The 22111-nt window shown below is 38.4% G+C and overlaps 3 protein-coding genes and 1 pseudogene across 5 annotated transcripts; 2 read left to right on the top strand and 2 right to left on the bottom strand.

Annotated features, from left to right (window-relative positions):
• Nucleotides 1-127: 127 nt before the first annotated feature.
• LOC124633015 (ATP-dependent DNA helicase Q1-like) lies at nucleotides 128-2979 on the bottom strand. Of its 3 annotated transcripts, none has more exons than XM_047168097.1 (2): nucleotides 785-2979; nucleotides 128-386 (listed from the first exon to the last, which is right to left on the bottom strand). In XM_047168097.1, the coding sequence occupies exon 1, from the start codon at nucleotides 2792-2794 to the stop codon at nucleotides 875-877; it is 1920 nt and encodes a 639-aa protein (XP_047024053.1). In that variant the 5' UTR covers nucleotides 2795-2979; the 3' UTR covers nucleotides 128-386; nucleotides 785-874. The 3 variants fall into 3 exon arrangements, with proteins under 3 accessions (XP_047024053.1, XP_047024055.1, XP_047024054.1); XM_047168099.1 differs by having other exon boundaries at nucleotides 128-311; nucleotides 800-2979; XM_047168098.1 differs by having other exon boundaries at nucleotides 128-280; nucleotides 800-2979.
• A 1676-nt stretch (nucleotides 2980-4655) lies between these two features.
• LOC124633018 (sorting nexin-8-like) lies at nucleotides 4656-18580 on the top strand. The gene is made up of 7 exons (XM_047168100.1): nucleotides 4656-4903; nucleotides 5494-5722; nucleotides 6019-6244; nucleotides 10249-10354; nucleotides 15053-15185; nucleotides 16046-16277; nucleotides 16685-18580. The coding sequence occupies exons 2-7, from the start codon at nucleotides 5517-5519 to the stop codon at nucleotides 16823-16825; spliced, it is 1044 nt and encodes a 347-aa protein (XP_047024056.1). The 5' UTR covers nucleotides 4656-4903; nucleotides 5494-5516; the 3' UTR covers nucleotides 16826-18580.
• On the bottom strand, nucleotides 11806-14524 carry LOC124633017 (annotated as a pseudogene).
• Nucleotides 18581-19492: 912 nt separating the features above from the next.
• LOC124633396 (raffinose invertase-like) lies at nucleotides 19493-21430 on the top strand. Its single transcript, XM_047168594.1, has one exon. It carries the CDS (start codon nucleotides 19493-19495, stop codon nucleotides 21014-21016), a length of 1524 nt encoding a protein of 507 aa, XP_047024550.1. The 3' UTR covers nucleotides 21017-21430.
• The last annotated feature ends 681 nt before the right edge of the window (nucleotides 21431-22111 follow it).

Below are 22111 nucleotides of genomic sequence, written 5' to 3'. Positions count from 1 at the left end.
CAGCGGTTTCACCCGCGTTATGTGGGAACTAATGCCTGAATAAAAAGTAGCCTCTCGCCTTCCTCGACAAATAGGCTATGCTATCTGACACTGAAACTACTGCAATGTAGAATTAGAAAGATATTAATGATTTTAATAATTGTTTTAATCCTGTCTAGTCTACATAGGAATATATGCTTATTGATTGATGATGAGCGACAGCAAACACATAACTCGGCGCCACTGCCAGCTACCCTACGAAGACGCCGAAGTATTTTTGCGGTACTGCCAGATTATTTTTCTGAGAACCAGATATTTTTCGTTTATGTAGACTTGAAAATGGAAAAAAAATTGAAACAATATTATAAACTATTCTGCATAATTTTAATTTATAATAAATATTTTATTTGAAATGTCGTGGTGGCCTAGTGGGTAAAAGACCAACCTCAAGTATGAGAGCACGGGTTCGATCCCAGGTTCAGGCAAGTACCAATGCAACTTTTCTAAGTTTGTATGTACTTTCTAAGTATATCTTAGACACCATTGACTGTGTTTCGGATGGCACGTTAAACTGTAGGTCCCGGCTGTCAGTGAACATCCTTGGCAGTCGTTACGGGTAGTCAGAAGCCAGAAAGTCTGACACCAGTCTAACCAATGGGTATCGGGTTGCCCGGGTTACTGGGTTGAGGAGGTCAGATAGGCAGTCGCTTCTTGTAAAGCACTGGTACTCAGCTGAATCCGGTTAGACTGGAAGCCGACCCCAACATGATTGGGAAAAAGCTCGGAGGATGAATAAATATTTTATTTGGTTGATACTGACCTTACATAGTTCAGCAGTGATAAATACAATAATGTTGTATGAGTGAGAAGGCTATATTTATGTGGTAATTCACAATCAATCACTGTCATCAATTATTATAGCCTTTTTGATTTTCGACTTGGAATCATCACCGGGACTAGATTTCCGTTTTTTTGCTTTATGTCCATTTCCTGGTTTCTCATCGGAGGCTTCAGGTTGAGGTATAAAATCATTTGGAGCTTTCTCCTGCAGTTCGAAGGATGAATATCTCCTTACTGGCATGTTAAGCATAAAGCTATCATCATCAAACGCATCCATATTTGGACCAATTTTTATATAACTTATTGTAGAATATGCTGTGAAGTGAAAATCTTCTATTAAATAATTTCCAACCAGTAAATATGCAATCACATCTTCACCTAAGACTCTTGAAATATTTGGCTCTTTCCCCTTGTGTCTCAGATTTACAGGGCCTTTCAAAAACCATGCATCAAGCAACTTCTGTGCAGTCAGTTTTACATCCTGCTTTTCTGCATTCTCAATAATACCAGCTAATGTCTTGCAATGTGGCCTGAGATTAATTTCTTTTACACTCAGATTGGTGTTAGAACATACATCACACATTTTGTTACAGTCTGCATTGCCCCAGTTCTCATCAAAATGCTCAGCTATCAGAAGCCTCCTACATAATGAACCATTGAGACAATATTTTACCATGCCATACAAATGTTCTAGACTGCCAACAGAAGAGAACACCATGGTACTGACTTTGAAGACATCTTGCATTCTATACAAAGTCACACATTCTGCTCTGAGGCCATCGCGACCGGCCCTGCCACTTTCTTGATAGTAGTTTTCCATGGATTTACTTATTGTGTGATGAATAACAAACCTTACATCAGGTTTGTCAATTCCCATCCCGAAGGCTACAGTGGCTACAATAGCTTGATAGTGTTTGTCATGCCACTTCAGATGGACTTGTGACCGGGTATTCGCATCCAAGTTTGCATGATAGCAACCAACTTTCAGAGCTCTTTTCCGCAAGCCATCAGAAATATCTTCACAGTCTTTTATGCTGTTTGTGTATATGATTCCACTTTCCCCATTATACCTGCCTTTCAATAGTCTCTCAAGTATTGTTAGACATTCCTCTTGTGATGTTGGTTTCTCCAGTATTTTATAGAATAAGTTGGGTCTGTTAAATGTAGACTTTATAACAAGGCAACCAGGAATATTAAGAATTTTTTGTACATCTGTGAGAACATTAGCTGTGGCAGTAGCAGTCAGACCTAAGATAGGCACATTTGGGAACATGTTAGACAAAATACCCAAGTACTTGTAATCGGGCCTGAAGTCATGGCCCCATTGGGAACAGCAATGGACTTCATCAATAGCAATCCTCTGTAACCTGCCATCTGCATGACATTTTTGTAAATTGGACATAAATCTTTTACTCTTAGCAAACCTTTCAGGGGTAACATAGAGCAGCTTTATTTGTGTCTTACTATCTTTCAGTATGTTCAGAGCTTCTGAAGTTTCTTCCTTAGAACTTGAGCTTGTGATCAACTTAGCTGGTATGTTCCTTTTGGTAAGCGATCTAACTTGATCTTCCATTAGTGATATGAGTGGTGAGACTACGACTGTGAGGCCAGGTTTTACTAGCGCGGGTAACTGGTAGCACAGGCTCTTGCCCGCGCCTGTGGGCATTACCACTATAGCATGCTGTCCTGAAAGGGTGGAATTAATAGCACCCAATTGTTTCGGTCTGAAGCTTTCGATCTGAAACACGTTTTTCAAAGTGTTGTCCACGTCCTCGGACCACTCGTAAGTAGTTCCCGCCCAATCTACACTAGCTAGTGTATCTGTTTTTAGTTTATTTATGGAATTCTTCAATGCGAGCTTCTTTTCGTGAAGAACACGTTGTTTGTTCTTCCATTTAGATATTTCAGCATCTACTTTAGATATTTCCTTATCTACACTTTTTAGCTCCTTTTCGAGGTCTTCTATAGTCTTCATCGTTATTACCTTAGTAATGTTATCCAATCCAATTAATAATATTATTCTTAAATAATTGTAAAAAGAGGCTTGCGAAGTCGCGCGGCTTCTATGTTTACATATTTTGGCACCTGCCAAAATAGTGTCACTGTCAGCATTTCTATCAGCTTCAAAACCTCATTCGACTTTTCTTTGTTTCTCAGTGAAATTCAAACTATTTTATTCGTAACTATTATACCACGGATTTCTTTTCACGATTTTTATTCAGGCCCAGTTTCAGAATTTTTGTTGTATTATCCTAGTCCCAGTAGTCTCTGCCTAAATTTCAAGGAACTGATAATAAATCATTCCATCTTGATTGTAAAGGCAAGTATACAAGCTCATTAATACTGTGGAATGTAGATTACACAGTTGAAATTCTATGTTATATAAGCCGATGATATTTATAAAAATAAGCATAAACCTTATCATCTACTAGAATAGTTTTGGTTTGTTCGGCAACAATCTCGACCTATTTACTTTAGATCAAGTCTTGTTATTGACTTATTGAAGACTTCCTTCCTTTAATTTAATCAACGAATTGAACCGGAGTGCACCTACAAAGTGTTACCGAATACTTCACTATTTCTTTGTTGATTTATAATAAGTAAGCAAAGTATTCTGTGTATTCTGGTAATTAAATAAATGACCAAACAATGTGGTTTAAAGTCCTTGTAATATTAACCATGTGAGTACGTAGCTTCTTTAATACATTTTATTCATGTCCTCTTCCATGCAGTGTAGGTATCCATTTTTTCTTCTTTCACTAATTATTTCATTTGCTATATTATTAAATAAATAAATAGTATATTGTTTGCTTGTTATGTTTTTAGTTTACATTACAGTATCACTGAAATAGCGGTTCTGATACTTGCACGAGGTGGCTCGAAGGGCCTGCACCTTAAAAACTTACAAAAAGTAGGTAGCGCCAGTTTGTTGAGGCGAGCAATAAATACCGCAAAAGCAGCTGGATTTCATGATATTATCGTATCTACGGATCATCCAATCATAGCCCTAGAAAGTATTAAAGGTCTGGTTACGAGTTTCCTATTAAAGAAAATAAATTATTACAGTCTACTTACATCTTCTCAAAGTTATGGTGTTGCAGATAATGTTACGGTATTTCATCGAAGTTATGTGACGGCTTCTGATTGGGCACCATCGATCTGGGCTGTTCTTGAGTTTTTGGAATCCAGACCCGATGTAAATATTCTTGTGTTAATGCAAGCTACTTCACCGTTTATTCGACCAACACAGCTGAGAGAAGCCGTGCAAAAAATTGCTAAACCGATTTCTTACGATTGTGTGTTCTCAGTTACAAGGTAAGTGGGAAGAACAATATTGTAAAACAAATGAATTTCAATAAACATTTTATTCAAATTCCCGTTTTATTTAGGAGTTTCAAACTTCGTTGGCAGCTTTTAAATGGAAAATTATATCCCGCGAATTTCAAAGTTGGTGAACGAATTCGTAGACAGGATTGGGGAGGAGATTTTTTAGAAACAGGAGCATTTTACATAACAAGACGATCGTTATTAATAACGGGAAAATTTCAAAATAACAAGTATGTAAAAATTTGAGTTTTTTGTCTAATCACTTTATTTTATTACTTCATTCATTTATTCATATACTTAGGAAAAGCATAGGCGGATGCTGTATTACAAAATTTTTTTCAGGACTTCGATTGCCCTGTTTTGAATCCCAAAATTAAGGATAAAAAGCATTGAAAATGAAATACGTACTGATTTTATAATTATGAGCCAGATAAAGCCACACTAGGCCTGGCCTATACCAGCTGTTTTGCTTTTGACATGACACTCTTTTTGACAGTTACTTTACTTGGCTGGCTAGTTTGACAGCTGAAGAGTCTACGTAACCCAAAACACTATTTTTAAAACTTTATTAAAGTTGTTAAATACGGATATAAACATGTTTTTAACATTTGAACGATCCTTTCAGTTGTACAATATTAGAAGTTAGTGCTACAGAAAGTTTGGAAGTGGATACACTAGCTGATTTGCAGTTGGCGAATGTATTACTTAACGCTAACTTAGTTTGGAAGTAAACAAACGTTGCAAGTTCTTAAGTAAGGTAACTGGAAATTTAATTACATTTTAAATATACTTATTACATTGTTTATTATACTTGTACTTAAAAGCGTATTAATAGTTAGAAGTGTATAAAATAATATCGGCTATTTAAGAAGCATACTCACTTCTAATTTAGGATGCTCTTACCTCGTACATAAAAACGCCCCCTATGCAGATAAAATTCAGGCTTTTAAAATAACTATGACATTCCATGACTATGAGAATTTTTGTATATTACTAAAACTAAAAAGAAAATGATTTATGTGCACAGATTCAATTAAGAAAATTAAATATAATAAATGATTGGATGCAATAATCCCAAGGTCGAACTTGTTTCTTTAGATATATCAGCAGGTTTGAGCCAAAGCTCATCATCTCACAAGCCTTTTGCAATCTATGTTGGGGTCGGCTTTACATTTTTGCTTTGCATGGAATGAAATAACAATAGTAAAACAAATGTATGACATATCCTGCATTCTTTTAAGTACCTATATTGTTTTATTCTTGGACTTCTATTATACTATTATTTTTCCTAGTAATAAAATATATCTTTTATATCAGTAATTACTTTTCTTTCATGCTTAACAAAAGAGACATTCATTCCTGTTATCATAATGTCGAGTATCACAGAAGTAGTAACGTTTGAGGACTTGGAAGCCACAGACGTCATCAGCGTGGAGTTAGTCCCTGAACGCAAGGGTCTCATTCTGAAGCACTGTGAATATTACGTGAGCTCCCGACGACATGGCACTACTGTTTCTAGAAGATACAATGATTTTGTACAGTTATACGATGTCCTGTATGCTAAGTACCCTTATCGGTAAGTGTACAAATATGTTGATTAATTTTTAATTCAAATCGCTTTTTTTTATAAAAGATTTTCCTATGTTTTGTTAACCACTTCCCTGTCAAATGTGATACACACAGATGTTTAACTATTTTGTATGCAACATGGACAGTGTAGTGGTGAATTATCCATCACATTTACAGCACTCCTAAGATATAATTAATCTCATTTGTGGGGCTTGACCACAAGGGTCAACCTTATTATCTGCATATAACTAAGTTTTAATAAATAAAAGGACTTTATTATAAAACAAAAACTTAAAATTCCAGTGCAATATGTCGTCTCCCACCCAAACGCGTGGTGGTCGGTGGAGGCAGTTCGCGGTTCCTCTTACGCCGGAGAGCGGCCCTCCAACGCTGGCTAACGCTGGTTGCTAGGCACCCAGTCCTGGCTCATGATGCAGATCTGAGAATATTCCTGTGTGAAAGTACTGTTCGACTTGAGAAGCCGAAGCATGATGAGTTTGTGTTAGCGGGAACACAGGAAGAGGGGCCGGTAAGAATTGTTTATTTATTATTGAAATAGGCAAGTTGTTTTGTTATAAAATGTGTGACAAACCTCTTTGCCGTGGAAATAATTCCGTAATGAAATTCCCCATTAAGAATGGTAATTATTTTGGTTATACTTGGAAATTGCATGATTCTTAGAAGAACTATTGCCCATGCCTGTAAAAGCTTAGGCTAGCCGCTGATTGCAACTTTTCGTCACCGTGACTTTTTGTCACTTAGTCAAGTGCAATGAAAACTATACTGAGTGCGCTCATTATGGTGACGTGGATACGGTGACAAATAGTTGCAGCAGCAGGCAATGCCGGAGTGACGTGACTGTCACTCGCCCTGTACATTACAATGGGAGTCCACTCACTGGTGACTTTTTGTCACTCAGCCGGCATACGAAAATGAACGCGATTTGTCACCCAAGAACAGATTCAGTGAGCGCATCGTGGGTGACAGCAGGTGACAGTGACAAAAAGTCACGGTGACAAAAAGTTACAATCAGCGGCGGGCCTTAGGCTAGCCGCTGATTGCAACTTTTCGTCACCGTGACTTTTTGTCACTTAGTCAAGTGCAATGAAAACTATACTGTGTGCGCTTATTATGGTGACGTGACAATATGGTGACAAATAGTTGCAGCAGCAGGCAATGCCGGAGTGACGTGACTGTCACTCGCCCAATGGGAGTAATACAATGGTGTATGAGTCCGCTCACTGGTGACTTTTTGTCACTCAGCCGGCATACAAAAATGAACGCGATTTGTCACCCAAGAACAGATTCAGTGAGCGCAACGTGGGTGACAGCAGGTGATAGTGACAAAAAGTCACGGTGACAAAAAGTCACGGTGACAAAAAGTTACAATCAGCGGCGGGCCTTATTATTTAGGCTAGGCGCTGATTGCAACTTTTCGTCAACGTGACTTTTTGTCACTGTCACCTGCTGTCACCCACGGTGCGCTCACTGAATCTGTTCTTGGGTGACAAATCGCGTTCATTTTTGTATGCCGGCTGAGTGACAAAAAGTCACCAGTGAGCGGACTCCCATTGTAATGTACGTACGTGTACGCGAGTGACAGTCACGTCACTCCGGCATTGCCTGCTGCTGCAACTATTTGTCACCGTCTTATCACGTCACCATAATGAGCGCACTCAGTATAGTTTTCATTGCACTTGACTAAGTGACAAAAAGTCACGGTGACGAAAAGTTGCAATCAGCGCCTAGCCTTAAAACAACAATTTAATTTAACATTTCAAGCATACCAACTAAGGATTGTACTGTAAGGCTAGGCGCTGATTGCAACTTTTCGTCAACGTGACTTTTTGTCACTGTCACCTGCTGTCACCCACGGTGCGCTCACTGAATCTGTTCTTGGGTGACAAATCGCGTTCATTTTTGTATGCCGGCTGAGTGACAAAAAGTCACCAGTGAGCGGACTCCCATTGTAATGTACGTACGTGTACGCGAGTGACAGTCACGTCACTCCGGCATTGCCTGCTGCTGCAACTATTTGTCACCGTCTTATCACGTCACCATAATGAGCGCACTCAGTATAGTTTTCATTGCACTTGACTAAGTGACAAAAAGTCACGGTGACGAAAAGTTGCAATCAGCGCCTAGCCTTAGTATGATAAAGTGTTTCCTATTTTGGTTGTACCTATACTGATAATGGGACTCTGACAGGAAGAATTTTATAAAAATATGTGCAGAAACTGAAACACTAGCTATTATTCTTGTATTAGTTAGGCTAGGCGCTGATTGCAACTTTTCGTCAACGTGACTTTTTGTCACTGTCACCTGCTGTCACCCACGGTGCGCTCACTGAATCTGTTCTTGGGTGACAAATCGCGTTCATTTTTGTATGCCGGCTGAGTGACAAAAAGTCACCAGTGAGCGGACTCCCATTGTAATGTACGTACGTGTACGCGAGTGACAGTCACGTCACTCCGGCATTGCCTGCTGCTGCAACTATTTGTCACCGTCTTATCACGTCACCATAATGAGCGCACTCAGTATAGTTTTCATTGCACTTGACTAAGTGACAAAAAGTCACGGTGACGAAAAGTTGCAATCAGCGCCTAGCCTTACTTATATTAGAGTTATAAAATAAGTGGTACCTTTCACAAATAAAAAACCGTGGACTTCAAACTTCAATAGAAGTTTTTAAAGACGCATCATTTTTACCATATTATGACCTTAGGAAGGGCACAAACATTGTAATATGTTATATCCCTATTAGTTGCATCCTGTCACAGTCCTTATCACTTGTAGTGTGCGTCGGTCATATAAATTACATAACATGTACCTTAGTGTCCTGTAATATGGTATAATAGCTCTATTGTGCATATAGAAACATTTTAATAGAATAAAAGCTGCTGTGCCGATATCTAGGAATCAAGGTAATAATATGTTACAGTTTTCTTAAAAGTCAACTCAAATCTGCGCCATCCATTTGAAGAACACAACTCGGCACTTAAGTCAATATAAACTATCTTGATAGTACTTGATACCATCTTATGATGTGTCATTTAAAAACTTAAAAGTCAATGTGAATGCAATACCTAATAACAATAAGTAGGTAATTTAATCAATGGACTCTTTGTTGGTGCAAAAATTCTTACCTATCAAGATTGTTTACCTTTAGTTAAATGCCTTCTCAAATCCCTACTAATATTATAAATGCGAAAGTACCTAACGCTGTCTGTTTGTCTGCCTGTCTGTCTGTTACCACAGATTATATAATAGTTACTACGTAACAGATAAATCACTCGATACAAAAAAGTCCATACCTACTGTTATAAGCACCTACAAGTTTCCAAACTACCTACAAATTCATAGCTGCGTTATAAAATGAACCTTAAAAACTCCAGCGCTCGATTGTTATTTCAATGCGATAGCGCACAGTTCAGTGACCGCGACCGTGCCGACAGCGAGCGTAGGGTTGCCTCTTACAATTAAATAGGGAACAAAATTACGCTTATTTGTAACTGACTTCCCGAATCAATGGAGGTGCCCAACTACTTTTCGAGCACAGAACACGCAAGTATTCTATACTTACCTATTACCCCTGGCATAACACCGCTGACCGCTGATACATACCTACTTACCCAAAATTGGTTTCTGCGCAGCGATATATGCAATGTTCCAAGCCACCATTTAGTTGGACGAGAACTATACCTACTTATACTCGAAATGTTTTTAGCTACAAAACTCGGTAATCATTGCATGTATAACTAAGTATAAGGTATAAGTATCTCTATAATTTAAGTATCTAAAGTAAGTCGCTTATTTTTAAAATGACAAAGAAGATAAGTATTTTTACTTAAAAAAATCGAAACCTATGTATATTCAGGTATAAAATATTTCCAAATGCCTATACATATATAATAGGAAACCTTTATATTTTCCTAAAATAGTCACATATACACCTACACAAATCAAAATAGTTCTTCAGTTTATTAGATAATTTTAAAAACCAAATAAAAAATAAACAATAACTGACCTGTCTACATCTCTAGGTAAACGGAAAAACGAAAGCTTTATATTTTTTCTTTTACTTGATCTGCAACCAAGCACAGCACATAACTGGCCAGAGGTCTCATGTTCACAAATAAAAATAATAAACATAAAACGCGCGCGTCGCGAGCGGCTGTCGAAAGCCCTGTGCCGCGTGGGGCTACCGGTAACCCAGCGAGCGGTAGGCATTTATCGCGCGCAAGTACGTCGAGTGACAGAGGCCTGCTGTTACGCTTTCACGTCTAAACCACTGAACTGATTTTAATAAAATTTGGTACAGAGATAGAGTTGACCTTGAGAAAGATCATGGGATAGTTTTTATCCCGGACTTTTGAAGAGTTCTCTTAGAAACGCGAAATAACCGAACTCTACGCGGGCGAAGCCGCGGGCGGAAGCTAGTGTTGTATAAAGACGGTTTCCGCGCAGCGTCTCGCGCAATGTTCGACGACATAAAGTTTGGCGAAAGCTATAGTGACTTGTAAATGTTTGCAGAGTGACGTGTCTACGGAGGAAATGCAAGCGGCGCTCGTTAACGAACAGGAACAATTGCGATTGGCGCATCTCGGCCTTGGCAGGCTCACGCAGATCTTCGAGAAAGGTATGTTGTGAATGTTATTATGGGGCGTTAGCATACATGCATATCCATGTGTTAAAGAGAAAAATTCAGCATATACATATGAAGATTCTAGGTTTTACCAGGCCTCTGTCACTCGACGTACTTGCGCGCGATAAATGCCTACCGCTCGCTGGGTTACCGGTAGCCCCACGCGGCTCAGGGCTTTCAATAGTCACACGCGCCGCGCGCGTTCCAATATTATTATTTTTATTTCGTGGCATGTTATGCTGTTGGTTTTTATTAGGTTTTTTAAGCTACCTAACAAACTGATGGATTATTTTGAGTTGTGTTGGTTTATATCTGACTATTGTAAGATTTAGAAACACTTTATATTTATGAACTTATCTAGTAATTCTATTTTTTTTTAATAAATTAATACTTATCTACTTTATGACTTTAACAACAGAGATCATTAGGTACTTATTTTACTTTAGATACCTACTTAGTTATATGAACTGTATTGTGAGTTTTGTAGCTCAAAACACATCTCGAGTGTAAGTAGGTATATAGTTCTGGTCCAACTTAATGACGACTCGGAACATTACGCGTGTCGCTACGCAGAAACCAATTTTAGGTATGTATCAACACTCGACGGAGTCGTACCATATGGGGTATGGCACTTGTGCTCGAAAAATAGTTGGAAACCGCCTTTGATTTTGACGAAAGCTTTACTTACCTATGCTTACGTATTAGGTAATATTTAGTAATATGTACCCATACTCCATTTTAGTAGGCAATGCAATAGTTAACTAAAGAAAAATATTCTTGATATTACTTTTTATTTAAAAACTCAGTTTTAAAAAAGGCTATCTTAAAATAAGCGTAACTTTGTTTTCCTACTTAAATATTAATAAATTGTAAGAAGCAACCCTAAGCACGGCCACGGAACGGTTGCGGTCACTGAACTGTGCGCTATCGCATTGGAATAACGATCAAGCGCTCGAGCTTTTACGGCGTTAGCACACTGACGCCGCAAACCGCGATAGCGAACAGGAAAAAGCGGTAAACAAGCGAAATTTAAGCGGTCGTTTTCACACCGCATTTCAGTATCGCATTTTCCTATTCATTTTAGTGCAACATGTCGTTTGAGTCAGACTGGTTTCTTTCTGAATCTGAAGAAGAAGAACTATTTCTTCTTGTATCGACATTAAGAAAAAGACGAAGAATATGGGTTCATGAAATTAATCAAAAAAGAAAGAAGCTTGGAGAAAATAAATTATGCAAAGAACTACAGCAGCATAGTGATCGTTTTTTCACTTATTTTAGAATGTCGCCTGAAACTTTTGATTACTTGCACAACCAACTTCAGCCATATATCCAGAAGAAAAATACAAACTTCAGGGAAAGTATATCCTCAAAGGAAAGATTGGCAATATGTTTAAGGTAAGTTTATTTATTTATTTAAAAAATACAATTTAGATTAGTATGTAGTAGATAATTCGCACACATGTTTCATTACTCGTTCCAATTAGCAAAACAACTTTGAGCACTCAAGTAATTATTTTCCTTATTATCATTTCTTTGGTCTGATGGTTGAATCATGATGTACTTTTGAGTACTTTTTTCATCAGTTATGATTTGTGATGTGTGTTGATCACTGATTTCAGATGATTGTAAAATGATGATATTAGGTGTTCGTATATTATTATGGGTGTACACCTGATGTGGACGGCTGATTGAGGTCACGATTTTCTGTTTGGCTTTGCGTGTTTGAAAGTGTATTATGATAGTTGACGCCTGATGTGGATGGTTGACGGACGTTACGATTGCTGTGATTGCTAAGATCATCGAGAGTAATACTTTCTGGAGTCGAAACATAGGTACTGTTGCTAGAGTTTGGTCTATTGTCACTTGTTATTTCTTTTAATTCATACTCGGTTATTAATTTCATGATTTGTAATTTAATAATGGCTTGGTTGTTCAAAGAAAGTTTCTTGACACTGTCAGCAAAACCTAAAAATGTCATATCAAGCCTGTCACACAATACATTAACTAGATTTTGACCTGTATTTGGAGTAGATGATTTTGCAATCTTCCTCTTTTCTAAATAATTAATAATTTTATCGGATGGATCTAAGTTTCGGCGTCTTCTTCTTCGATATAGATCGCTTCCTGTCTCTGAAATATTGCTTACTGACCCATCATCCTGTGCTTCTTGTTGTGTCTCATTTCCGATTATAGGTTCTACTCGTTCTTCTATATCCGTTGGATTTTGAAGTAAATTTTCAATCTTATTATTTTCCGCTGCTTGCAGTTTTGGAGGGCTAGTATTTAAAGTGCTCTCAGTAGATCGTAAATTTGTTGTAGAATCCACATAACTCATGTGTTCAGCCCACACCCAATTAGCATATTTCTTTGCAGCTTGCCCACTAAATGTTAGTTGAGACTGTTTGTACTTCTTGTAAGTATCACGCAGATTTTTCCATTTTGCTTTTAGTGATTTCACTGAAACAAAATTAGGAGACACATGTAGATTATGCAGATTTAACAAATCTCACACAGCGTAATACATTCTGTATTTCATTTTTCAGATTTTTGGCTACGGGCGATACTTTTACTACTATTTCATCTTCATACCGAATGGGTATAGCACCGTTTCAAGTATAGTTTCTGAAGTTTGTGAAGCTATTTGGAAAGTATTGCAGCCAATATACATTCCAGTACCAACTCTACAGACATGGGAGCAAATATCAGAAGGATTTTATACAATATGGGGCTTTCCAAACTGCCTTGGGAGTATTGATGGAAAACATATAACTATCAAGTCTCCACCTAACAGTGGATCGATGTTTTATTGCTACAAAAATAAATTTTCTATCGTTCTTCTGGCGCTAGTTGATGCACATTATAAGTTCATTTATATAGATGTTGGATCATATGGCAAGGATTCAGATAGTACAATTTTTGAAAATTCAACACTCTACAAACTTGTAAAAGGAAGGAAAATGGAATTGCCTGCATCTAAACCTTTACCAGGTTGTGAAAACCCTACACCACACGTGTTCATCGGCGATGGAGGTTTTAGATTGGAAACTTTTCTAATGAGACCGTTTACTAGAGAATCAATAATAAATGATCCTGATAAAAAAAAATTTAATCGTGCATTAAGTAGAGCTAGAGTTGTCGTGGAATGTGCATTCGGAATATTGGCCCAGAAGTTTCGTATATTTTTGAGACCCTTTGAAACTGATATAAACAATACCGTAAAAGTCGTCAAAGCAGCAGCATGTCTACACAATTATTTACAAGATATGGAAAGTGCCTATGTGTATGAAAACCAAAATTCTACTAATCCTTTGGGAGCATTTGTATCCATACAACCAAACAGACATAGGGCAAATAATGAAGCGTTTGATGTTAGACAAAATTTTGTGAATTATTTTAAAAGCTAGTTTCTGTAATTAAATGGAATGCATTGTACACATCTACATTTTTTAAAACATCCTTTAAGATTATTCCAAACGGACCCCATGGCTCTCACCCAGTAAGGAGTCCTTATGAGGAGTCCGTCAGAATTCAAAATACCTAATTTCATGCTCATCCACCCTACCGAAAGTTGTATGGGGTCGGTAGGGATGAAAACATCCTATCTGCCCCTACATCTTAATAACCATTTATTTAATTTTTTTTCTTTCTTGAACGCGTAACTTTGCATTAATTTGTATTAAACCGCAGTTAAGGGCCAGGTAAACGTTCAAACTTGTTTGTCAAACTTTACGTTTTCTTCAAACAACCGCGTACACGATCAAACCAAGGAACAAAATGATTTTCATTAAACGCTTCAAACACGTAGATCAACGTAGATTGTTTGACAAACACTTCAAACACAGCCGCACACTCTCAAAAAAATTGATAAACACGTAAAATTTGACAAACACGTTTGATCGTTTACCGGGCACTTTAGGTTAAATTCAACTCACCATCCAAGCCGGTACTTCCCTCGATTTTTCGCCACGCCACTTCTTTTTTATACGAATTCTTGTAATCAGGATGTCCCATAAGGTATAATTCGGGATAACCTCGAATTTCATTAATAATTCTTTCAGTTTCTACCTCCGTCATCTTGTATCGTCGCGATATTCTGTCGAAAAAGACAAATCGCGTCGTTTCTCTCCCAGCGGCGAAACTAAAATGGCGGTACAGCGGCGTCCGTGTGAAATAAGTATCGCGAGGTACAACGATACCACACAAACTAAGATGCAATTATAGGAAGTCATAGGCGATAGAGCGAGATGTAACATAACGCGATACGTTTCGAAGTGTGGGACAGACTTACCGCAGTTTCGCTATCGCGGTTCGCGGCGTCAGTGTGCTAAAGGCATTAAGGTTCATTTTATAACGCAGCTAGGAATTTGTAGGTAGTTGGGGAACTTGTAGGTGCTTATAACAGTAGGTATGGACTTTTTTGTATGGAGTGATTTATCTGTTACGTAGTAACTATTATATAATCTGTGGTTTTACTGAGAGTTAGACATTCCGAATTGTATACTCAAGATCCAACTAAAAAATCATTGAAAGAAATGAATAGGTTTACTGAAAGCTGTATTTTTACTAAATCATCTTGTGTAAGATACTGGAATGTTCAGGAAATGTCAACTAAAGAGTGCTCAAGCTTAGTGCTCATTAAAATAAAAGCATGCTATTAAGTATAAAGTGTTAATTAAAATTATCGTGTTTCAGTACAAGAGCGAGGCTTAGCGGAAAGAAGTGATATGCGCGAGCTGGGCGCGGCGCTGAGCGCTCTGGCCGCTCCCGCCGCTCTGGCCGCTCCTGGCAGCACCACCGTGCCGCATGCGCTCGCTGCTGCTGCTCAGTACGTATACCTTACAATATGAAGTTAATGATATTAAGCCGAAGAGTTTGTTTGAACGCGAGAATTAATTCGCAAATGGCAAAAAAGAAATAGTGTTAAATATAGTGTTAAATGGCTACTTTTATTCAGGCGCGCGAAGTAATCACGGTACGTGGATGAAAGCATTTACTTCTTAAAGTAATGTTCTTGTAATGTAAAACACAGGGTACTTAGTATGTAAATGGAGTATTAAATTATTGACTCTATTTGTCATACGAGTTTTAAGTAAGTAATTTTTACAGGCCAATAGATACGATAAACAATCTGCATTTATTTTGGGTAATTCGAAAACAGATTATACATCCAATCCTAACCACTCTCATATAAATACGAAACATGGAGTAGTGAACAAATGGAGTACTCAGGAACTTTTTTAGGGTTCCCAAAGGGTAAAACGGGACCCTATTGTTTTCGCTCCTCTGTCCGTCCCTCCGTCCGTCTGTCACCAGGCTGTATCTCATGAACCGTGATAGTATGAGAGTTGAAATTTTCACAGATGATGTATTTTTGTTGCTGTTATAACAACAAATACTGAAAACTAGAATAAAATAATTATTTTGGGGGTACATACAACAAACGTGATTTTTTTGCTCATTTTTGCTCTGGTACGGAACCCTTCGTGCGCGAGTCCGACTCGCACTTGGCCGGTTTTTATCAAATCGTGAATAGCTCATATTTTCCCAAAATAAAAATATTCAATAAATTCAACATTTATTTCAGGCAACTAGGGCCCATATAAAAATACACATATATCGTACATAAAAATACTTATAAAATAATACATAATTTATAAATGCCTAAATGCTTTGGCGATATAACAGGTTAGCCTGCACAGTCGAGTCAGACGACACAGAAGAATATCCCGAAGAAGAAGGGTCGGATGGTCTAGTACGCCTTGCGGGGGAAGCATGTGGGGCGTACAGGGAGCTGTGTGCTCGCCTGTCGCGGGGCTTACACGCGGAGAGGGCGGCGGCCGCGGCGGCTGCCCCGCATGCCCCGCAAGCGAGGCCTCTGCGGGACAGGCATCGGTATGCTTTGAGAGCTGCTTTGCAGGTATGTGAAATGTTATTATAGCTGGGTTAATTAGAGCGCTTTTGTATGAGCAGGATTGGTTACTTGGTTTTCTCTAAGCGTGAAATATTCGGGTGTCGTCGTTCATACTGGTAGCTGTCAGTTGTTTAGGTTCGCGTACCTATAAGAACCGAGCGTTGCCCGCGTAATAACCGCTAGTTTGTTAGCGCCCTTAGTATCCGCACCGTGAGTGTTTTACGCAGTATTTCCATGAAAAGACAACGATGTCTACTGTGACTGCCCTGGTATGCCTCACAGCTTTTTGCATTAGTTGATAAAGCAACAGTGACTATACATAATTATTTTTAAATTGGTGTACCTATCAAAGTAAATCTATCCATCTGTCTATGTCAAAATTTGTCTTTAATGAACATGATTGTTCTCCTCAGGAGGGTGCCGTAGCTAGAGCTTACGTAGCCCGAGCACTACAAGCGCTGCCGGCGTTAGCAGGATCCCGCGCCGCCGCGCATGCGCAGCACTCCGCGCTGTGGCAGGACCTGCATCGCGCACTCACACACACACACAAGTAACCATTTGTATTATGACGTAAACTTTATATGTAAAAGTAATGCTCACTGTCTTACAGTGAGGGATCTGTCAGACAGGGAGCAGTCACGCGGTCAAGCGTTCAAGCGCTCAGTTTTGCGTTCTGTATGTCATTTTACGTTACATAGACATACACAGGAGGCATCCTGACCGCGTCGGTCAAGTAGAAGTAGTAGAGCTCGAACGCAGAACGCTCGACCGCGTGACCACTCTAACGATAAGCAAACCATTTTCAGTTGTCAAATCGCCGATTTGACCAATGACCAATGCAATGGGGGCTACCGTTTTTTGTTTCACCAGATGGCGCAGCTGTAGCGTGAGTCTAAAACTATGGCAATCAAAGTTCGTATTATGAGCGCCAAAACTTCTATCTAAATTAGATGATTATATTAGATCATATGTTATACAATAGAACTATAGTGTGAACGTATTGGCGATGCCACAGTGTTGCGCAGTGGCGTTTTGCTCGAAAAAGAAATGCGAACATAAGTTTCCGAAAGATTAAAGTGTGTCAAAGCAGTGACATTTGCAGAACCCTGATCTGTATTTGCTACAATTAATCTAAAGTATTGTTAAATATTCACAATATTAATTTAATTAGAAATATAAACCCTCGCGCGTAAACAAACACTGGCATTTGACGCTACACAAGCGCCTCTAGCGGCGATTTCATACGCGGTAGCCCTCATTTCATGATTGGTTATGGGTGGATTATGGTTTTGATGAAATGGTGAAACTCAATTTTTAAATTGGTAGAGAATTTGAAAAAAAAAATATCTTTAGAAATATGAGAAAAAAGTCTCGAATTTATATCAGATCTGTACCTGTGTTGCTTTGCACTTTTATTTCTATAAGTACTGGCTACTTTTCATACAGTCAGAATGAGAATCTTTCACACATTTTAATAAGGCGAATAATATGTTTATTTTTCTAGTTTTTTAAGGGGCTAGGTGTAATACTGTAATCGATACATATCTTTTCATTTTAATATACGCAATATTTTAAAATTTAAACGAAATTGATTGGTAAATAAAGCTAAAATAAAGCCTATTCGGCAAATAAATTGAATTTTGGAATAAATTGGCAACTAAATTAAGAAAAATATTTTGAGTAATTATTATTAACTGTAAGGTACCATTTAAAATAAGTTTTATAATAGGTGATTATTAAACTTCGTAATACATTCCATTTTTTTTCGCATGGCGGATCTTGCTCAAAAATAAAGGCTACTAAAGTGCCTTATTGTTGTATACTAACAATATAAAAAATATTTTAGCTCGAATATTTAACCTATTAAAGCAATTATAAAAATAAACTTATTAAAATACATGTTTATCCTGTGATATCTTTGTACACGGAGTAAGTAACAAATGGAGCGAACGCATGAATCTCGGAAAAAAATGTTCATGTAATAATTTTTTTCCCGTCTCAAATGTCAATTGCCGTTTACCACTCTATTTGTAACTTCTCTGTGTTTTTATTGAATCTAAGTACTAAGTAGGTAATTATGCATTATGACGACTTTTATGCCATTTAAATAATACCTGGTGCTAACTCGAATATTGATGATATTCAAAAGAAATATTATATCTACTTTATATTAACGTTATAGCGTAAAATGATTTATGTAGTTATTAATTATTTATAGGAAATAACATATCCAATATATAGTACCTAAGCATATATTTTGTTATTGATATGAAATGTTTTATTTGAGAAATATACAATATTTTAACCATTTTTTTAGTTTCAATTGTAGACAAAAGTATCTTTTTTGTGATAAGGAAAACCTTTGATATGGGTTCCAGGTAAAAAGGTAGCTAATATTATTTCTTAAGCTACAAAAACAGTGAAGGTCCATCGAGTAAGTATAATATGTCTAAATAGTCCGGATTGAAGATAAAATGACTACTGCTCGTTTGTGTGATTGGCCCATGTTTGAAAAGGGGGATATAAAATTAAATTCATTGATATAAGGAAGTGCTTAGTTCTACATTTTTGTTTACCCCAATTCTCGTGAATGCCTGGTCAAAAAACCAGTGTTTACTTTTCAAAACCCAAAGAATTAATTTTATGCTTAAATATAAGAATAGGTAGTTGAACAAAAATCCTGGCATTAGGCATTACGCGAGGTATGTGTTTAGCAATCAAAACAGCGGCATGTTGATTGCAGGAACTATTGTTACATCACAATAGCGAAAAATAAATATGCGTAGTTATTATAGGCAGCATATGACTAGGATCCTTTTCATTAATGAACTGACGAGCCTGACTGTAAACACTCATAAGAGCAGGAAGCAAAACATGCTCAAAACCGAATTTATTTGCAGCGATTATTCATCAATATTTTTCAACAGTTATGGTTGACAATCCGGCTAGATTAGACAAAGCTATGCTCTTTCTCGTCCGCTAAGTGAATTGTTCCGGCAAACGGTATACTTCGGCAGTGTTTACCAAAGATGATCTAACTAAACAAAATAACGTAACCCTGTACAATTGGTCCCTTACTAGAACAAGTGGTTGTGTAATCCCCAATCATTATTATAGTATTTGTTTACAAACATATTCTATTGTGACTTTCGTTTTTGAGTCATCACGGCCAGATACATTTTTTTCTTTAGTCTTTAGTGTTTGCGCCGACGCGTACTGAGATGGAAGTGTTCATACTCGCAGTGTGGCTCTGCGTGGCCACGGCTGAGCTCGCGCAGGACTTAGCACACATAGAGGACTTCATACAGCAGAAGAGATATCTCCTCAAGAAGAAGTACCGACCCATGTACCACATCTCTGCGCCAGTAGGCTGGCTCAACGATCCCAACGGATTCATATTCTTCAAGCGGCAGTACCACATATTCTACCAGTACCATCCATACAACGGCGCGTGGGGCCCGATCCACTGGGGCCACGTTATCAGTGACAACCTCGTCGACTGGGCGTTCTACCCGCCCGCGCTGGTGCCCAAGGACCACTACGACAAACACGGCTGTCTCTCTGGATCAGCAGTCATACACAACAGTTATTTAACACTATTCTACTCGGGACATGTGCTTTCCAACAACAAGACCTATCAAACTCAAAATGTCGCTATCAGTGCGGATGGTATCATCTTCCAGAAGTATTTGTACAACCCCATAATACGAGAAGGCCCGTTTGGCAACACGGACTTTAGAAATCCTAAAGTATGGCGGTTTAGAAACTCGTGGTACATGCTGATTGGAAGTTCAAGAGTGCAAGAAGCATATCTACTATTATACACATCACCTGACTTATTCAATTGGAAATTGAATGGCACAATAGCAAAGTCATACGGAGACATGGGGTACATGTGGGAGAGCCCAGATTTTTTTGAAATAGATGGATTCAATGTACTTATTTTGTCGGTTCAAGGCATACAAGGCGATGGTCATCGCTTTAGAAATCTATATCAGACTGGGTATGTTATTGGGTCTTTCAACTATCTGAATGGACAGTTTGAAGACTTGGAAATTTCGACGGCAACTTTCAATGAACTGGATTACGGTCACGATTTCTATGCAGCTAAAACTATGCAATCCCTCGATGGACGAAGACTATTAGTCGCCTGGTTGGGTATGTGGGAGAGTGAATTCGAAGAATCAAATGACGGCTGGGCAAGTATGCTGACGCTAGTGAGAGAACTGAGGCTTACGTATCAGGGCAAGCTGTTGATGGTGCCGGTGAGAGAAATTATTGAGCTGCGTGCAGAAGTGCTCGAGGACGCATGGTACAGTCCAGGGGAGGCGTTCTACGCGGGGTCCAGGGCGTTCGAGATGCTTGTCAACTCTAGCACAGTGATGTATGATGCCGCGATAATCCTGGAGTGGAGTGGGGAGCGCCAGTATACCATCTCGTTCTCTGCAGAGCGTGGGTTCGTGAGCGTGGATCGTGGAGGGGTAGACGGCGTTAGACGAGCCGATTGGATGCCCCTCACCCACATTCACTGGCGCATTTTCGTCGACTACAGCTCCATAGAAGTCTTCTGTGGCTTAGGCGAGGTAGTTTTCTCCAGTCGAATATACCCACGGAAATCTATGCGCGTAAGGATCGCAGGTGACACGCAATTGCACGTGACGCAATACCGACTCAGGCGCAGCGTTGGTTATGACAACAAACTACGTAAGCAATTGAAGAATCACGTCATCAACCGATATCATTAAAGTTGGAAACTGCAATGGCTAAATAACTGTTAGAAGCAAAACTCCTGGATTAACCATAAAGCTAATAGGGTGAAATAGCATCCAAGCCGAACTGATTTTTTTTTCGCTTTTCACTCTCGATAGTCTAGTAAGTTCTGATCACTTTTTAAGAGGCCCCGCTCTAAATTGTGATAGGGGCCGAGCAGCCAAATCCAGTGCTTAAAAGAGACGTTTGTTACGCTATATATACCGTCAGTTTCATAACGGAGCTGACGCAAGCAAATATTTTCATAGGAGGTTGAACGAGTCATCATAATTTTGTATCAGCATGGTTCGATGACTCGGTGAACATTTTCGTAAAAATGAAAGTCAATTTTCGTTTTGGTTATTAATTTGAGAAAATGACTTTTTGAAAATAAAGAACGTGTGTACCTTATTTAGTATTAGGCAGTTTTTTTGTTGTTGTAGCTCGAACAATATACTTTATATTATTTTAGGTTTAAACATGTTAATAAAGTTAAGTGAATATATTTAAACTGTGGAATCATTTTTACATTGCAACGATAGTTCCTTCTATAGGTAATCCCTTTTAAATTGTCCAAGCACAAAAGTGTAAATGTGTCGAGTTTTTAACGCATAAAAGAAGTTGCTCAACCATAGCGACAATAATCCCACTCTTAATACAAAAATATCGAGTATTCCTCCGGGGTAAAAAGGTCATTTACCACCCACGGACACATTCCACACTTCCATCCCTGTTATTACGAAAATAATAGAAGAAAATGGTGCTCGACTGTGATATACATACATATTTATTTTTAACAGCCACTTCTTATCACGATGTGTGTATTTATAGAAAGAACCCTTTTTCCGTTACTTTTTCTGCAGGAAATATTAGTTAGGTATTCAAATAAATATAAACCTTAGCTTGAATCCTGAGTCATGCTTTCAGCATGAAGATGGAGGACTTGGAAGTTCCAAATCATGTCGAAGTCTCTGATTGAGGAAGCCTTACTAGTGAAAATAGCCTGTTGGGCGCTTAACGGAGCCACGGGGAGTCAATTTGCCAGGGCGCCATGTTCACGGGGTGTCCGACACATTTTACTGATATAATTA

This window comes from Helicoverpa zea, chromosome 9, assembly GCF_022581195.2.
Source record: "Helicoverpa zea isolate HzStark_Cry1AcR chromosome 9, ilHelZeax1.1, whole genome shotgun sequence".
In the NCBI taxonomy this organism is placed as follows: Eukaryota; Metazoa; Arthropoda; class Insecta; order Lepidoptera; family Noctuidae; genus Helicoverpa; species Helicoverpa zea.
The sequence above is the reverse complement of the archived record's forward strand: the minus strand, read 5'-3'. Positions and strand labels throughout refer to the sequence as shown.